The 1,714-nt window shown below is 35.7% G+C and overlaps 1 protein-coding gene across 4 annotated transcripts in view; it reads right to left on the bottom strand.

The window, feature by feature from the left end:
• The window catches only part of LOC111435652 (lysine-specific demethylase 5A), a 23,557-nt gene that overhangs the window by 17,806 nt on the left and 4,037 nt on the right, over window positions 1-1,714 (bottom strand). For all 4 annotated transcript variants that reach the window (XR_002709104.1, XM_023073095.1, XM_023073096.1 and 1 more), the window contains exon 3: window positions 664-721. Coding sequence is in view for 3 of the 4 variants with exons in the window: in XM_023073095.1 (XP_022928863.1) it covers window positions 664-721 (58 nt within the window). In the remaining variant the exon portion in view is untranslated. The remainder of the gene's footprint in view (window positions 1-663; window positions 722-1,714) is intronic.

The following is a 1,714-nucleotide window of genomic DNA, read 5'->3' as shown; positions in this document are numbered from 1 at the left end:
TTTTTTTTTTTTTTTTTTTTTTTTTTTTTTTTTTTTTTTTTTTTTTTTTTTTGCTTATATTAGACTGCTGAAGAATTAACAAAGTCTCATAATAGTTTAGAGATGCAGGTTCAAATGAGAATATGAGACGCAAATGAGGAAACTGTATGTAGAGCATAAAAATATAGTAAACCGTCTTTACTCCCCCAAACAGTATCCAACCCTCATTCTAGACAGAGTAGGAAGTTGAAGTGAACCAAACACTAAACAGATCTAATTCATAAATAGATGGCAAAATCATCATGTATACTAACATGAAGAAATAAAGAAGACATCGTGTCTAAATTTCTAATGTGTCTAAATTCCTAATATTAACCATCAAAACGGCATCAAATCCCAGATACAAAAATGACACATGATGATAATTGATACTCAACTCTACAGAAAAGTTCCAACATACTTTATAACTCAAGGACGCAGTATTACAACCTATACAACAAATTCAGTTCAGCAAAGTACCAGCACACCAGAGGAAAGAAGGAAATAAAGACAAGATTAATAAACTGTCAAACAGTAATAGAAGGAAAACCCATGTGGCATGCATTCCATTACATGCATGCAAAAAGAGGATATCCGGACACTAAAATCTAGAAGCATGTAAATCTAACAGAAACAAACTATTACCTTCTCAAAAGCAGTAGCTTCACTACCAGGTACACTATACCAGCATTTTGGGTCACCCCTGAAAACTCAAAAGAAGTTAGAAGAAAATCTTCAATAAACAATAACCTAAAACTTCCTAATCACATATTGAGTGCATACAGTGATACAGTACAAAGAAACAAAGCATCTACAAGCTGGTAGTCTAAAACTTCCAATCAAAAGAAAGGTATGATTTTTAACAAGGGACCACACCTCCCTTGTGGATCTTTGAACTACTCTAAAGTTCCTATCGTTTCTTTTTCCTCAAAGACCTCAGACTTACACAAAGACAAGCAAACGCAATTGACAACCATTTTCGCGAACGAGGGGGGAGGAAACTCAGACCTACAACTCCTCAGCCAGGACAAACTAAAGGTAAACATTCTGAAGAAGTCAATCCATAACAATCCAATGTACCGACAATACCACAGAGATGATCCAAGTCCAGAATCGCTTCCCAATGCCCACTCAACTTGGGCAAAAACCTTTGAACACGATCCAAAGTATTAACTCAGCCACAAAGGACATGCCACACAAAAAACTATTAACCATCTTCGAAACTTTAATCTTCCAAAGCAGGGAACATACAGAAGAAGTCAAATAAGAAGGAGCCATCGAACAACGAAAGAATGAGCTACAAGGAAACTTATCCCTATAGGACTAGGACTCCATAAATGACAGTCTCTTTCCCACACCCACCCCACAAAATAGCAAAAAAATCAATTTAAAGTAAGACGGGCATATGAACAAAGAGCCCATAAAAGAAAGAGGCCACCAAAAAAAGACCCAAGAAAGGAAGGAGACAAACTAAAGAAACAACCTTCAAACAAGTAAAATAAGACCTAACGAATAGTTACAAAATGGATTGGCAACTGAAACCCACAGATAAGAGTCCAAACATCACTCCACGGCCTCTCAAACCCTCTAAACACTTCGCTATTCCTCCCTCGCCCCACAAATAGCAAAATCATCAATTAAGGCAAGGGCATATGGAAAAAAAAAAAAAAAAAAAAAAAAAAAAAAAAAAAAAAAA

Source organism: Cucurbita moschata, unplaced genomic scaffold (assembly GCF_002738365.1).
Source record: "Cucurbita moschata cultivar Rifu unplaced genomic scaffold, Cmos_1.0 Cmo_Scf00050, whole genome shotgun sequence".
NCBI lineage: Eukaryota > Viridiplantae > Streptophyta > Magnoliopsida > Cucurbitales > Cucurbitaceae > Cucurbita > Cucurbita moschata.
This window is presented reverse-complemented; position numbering and strand designations above follow the sequence as displayed.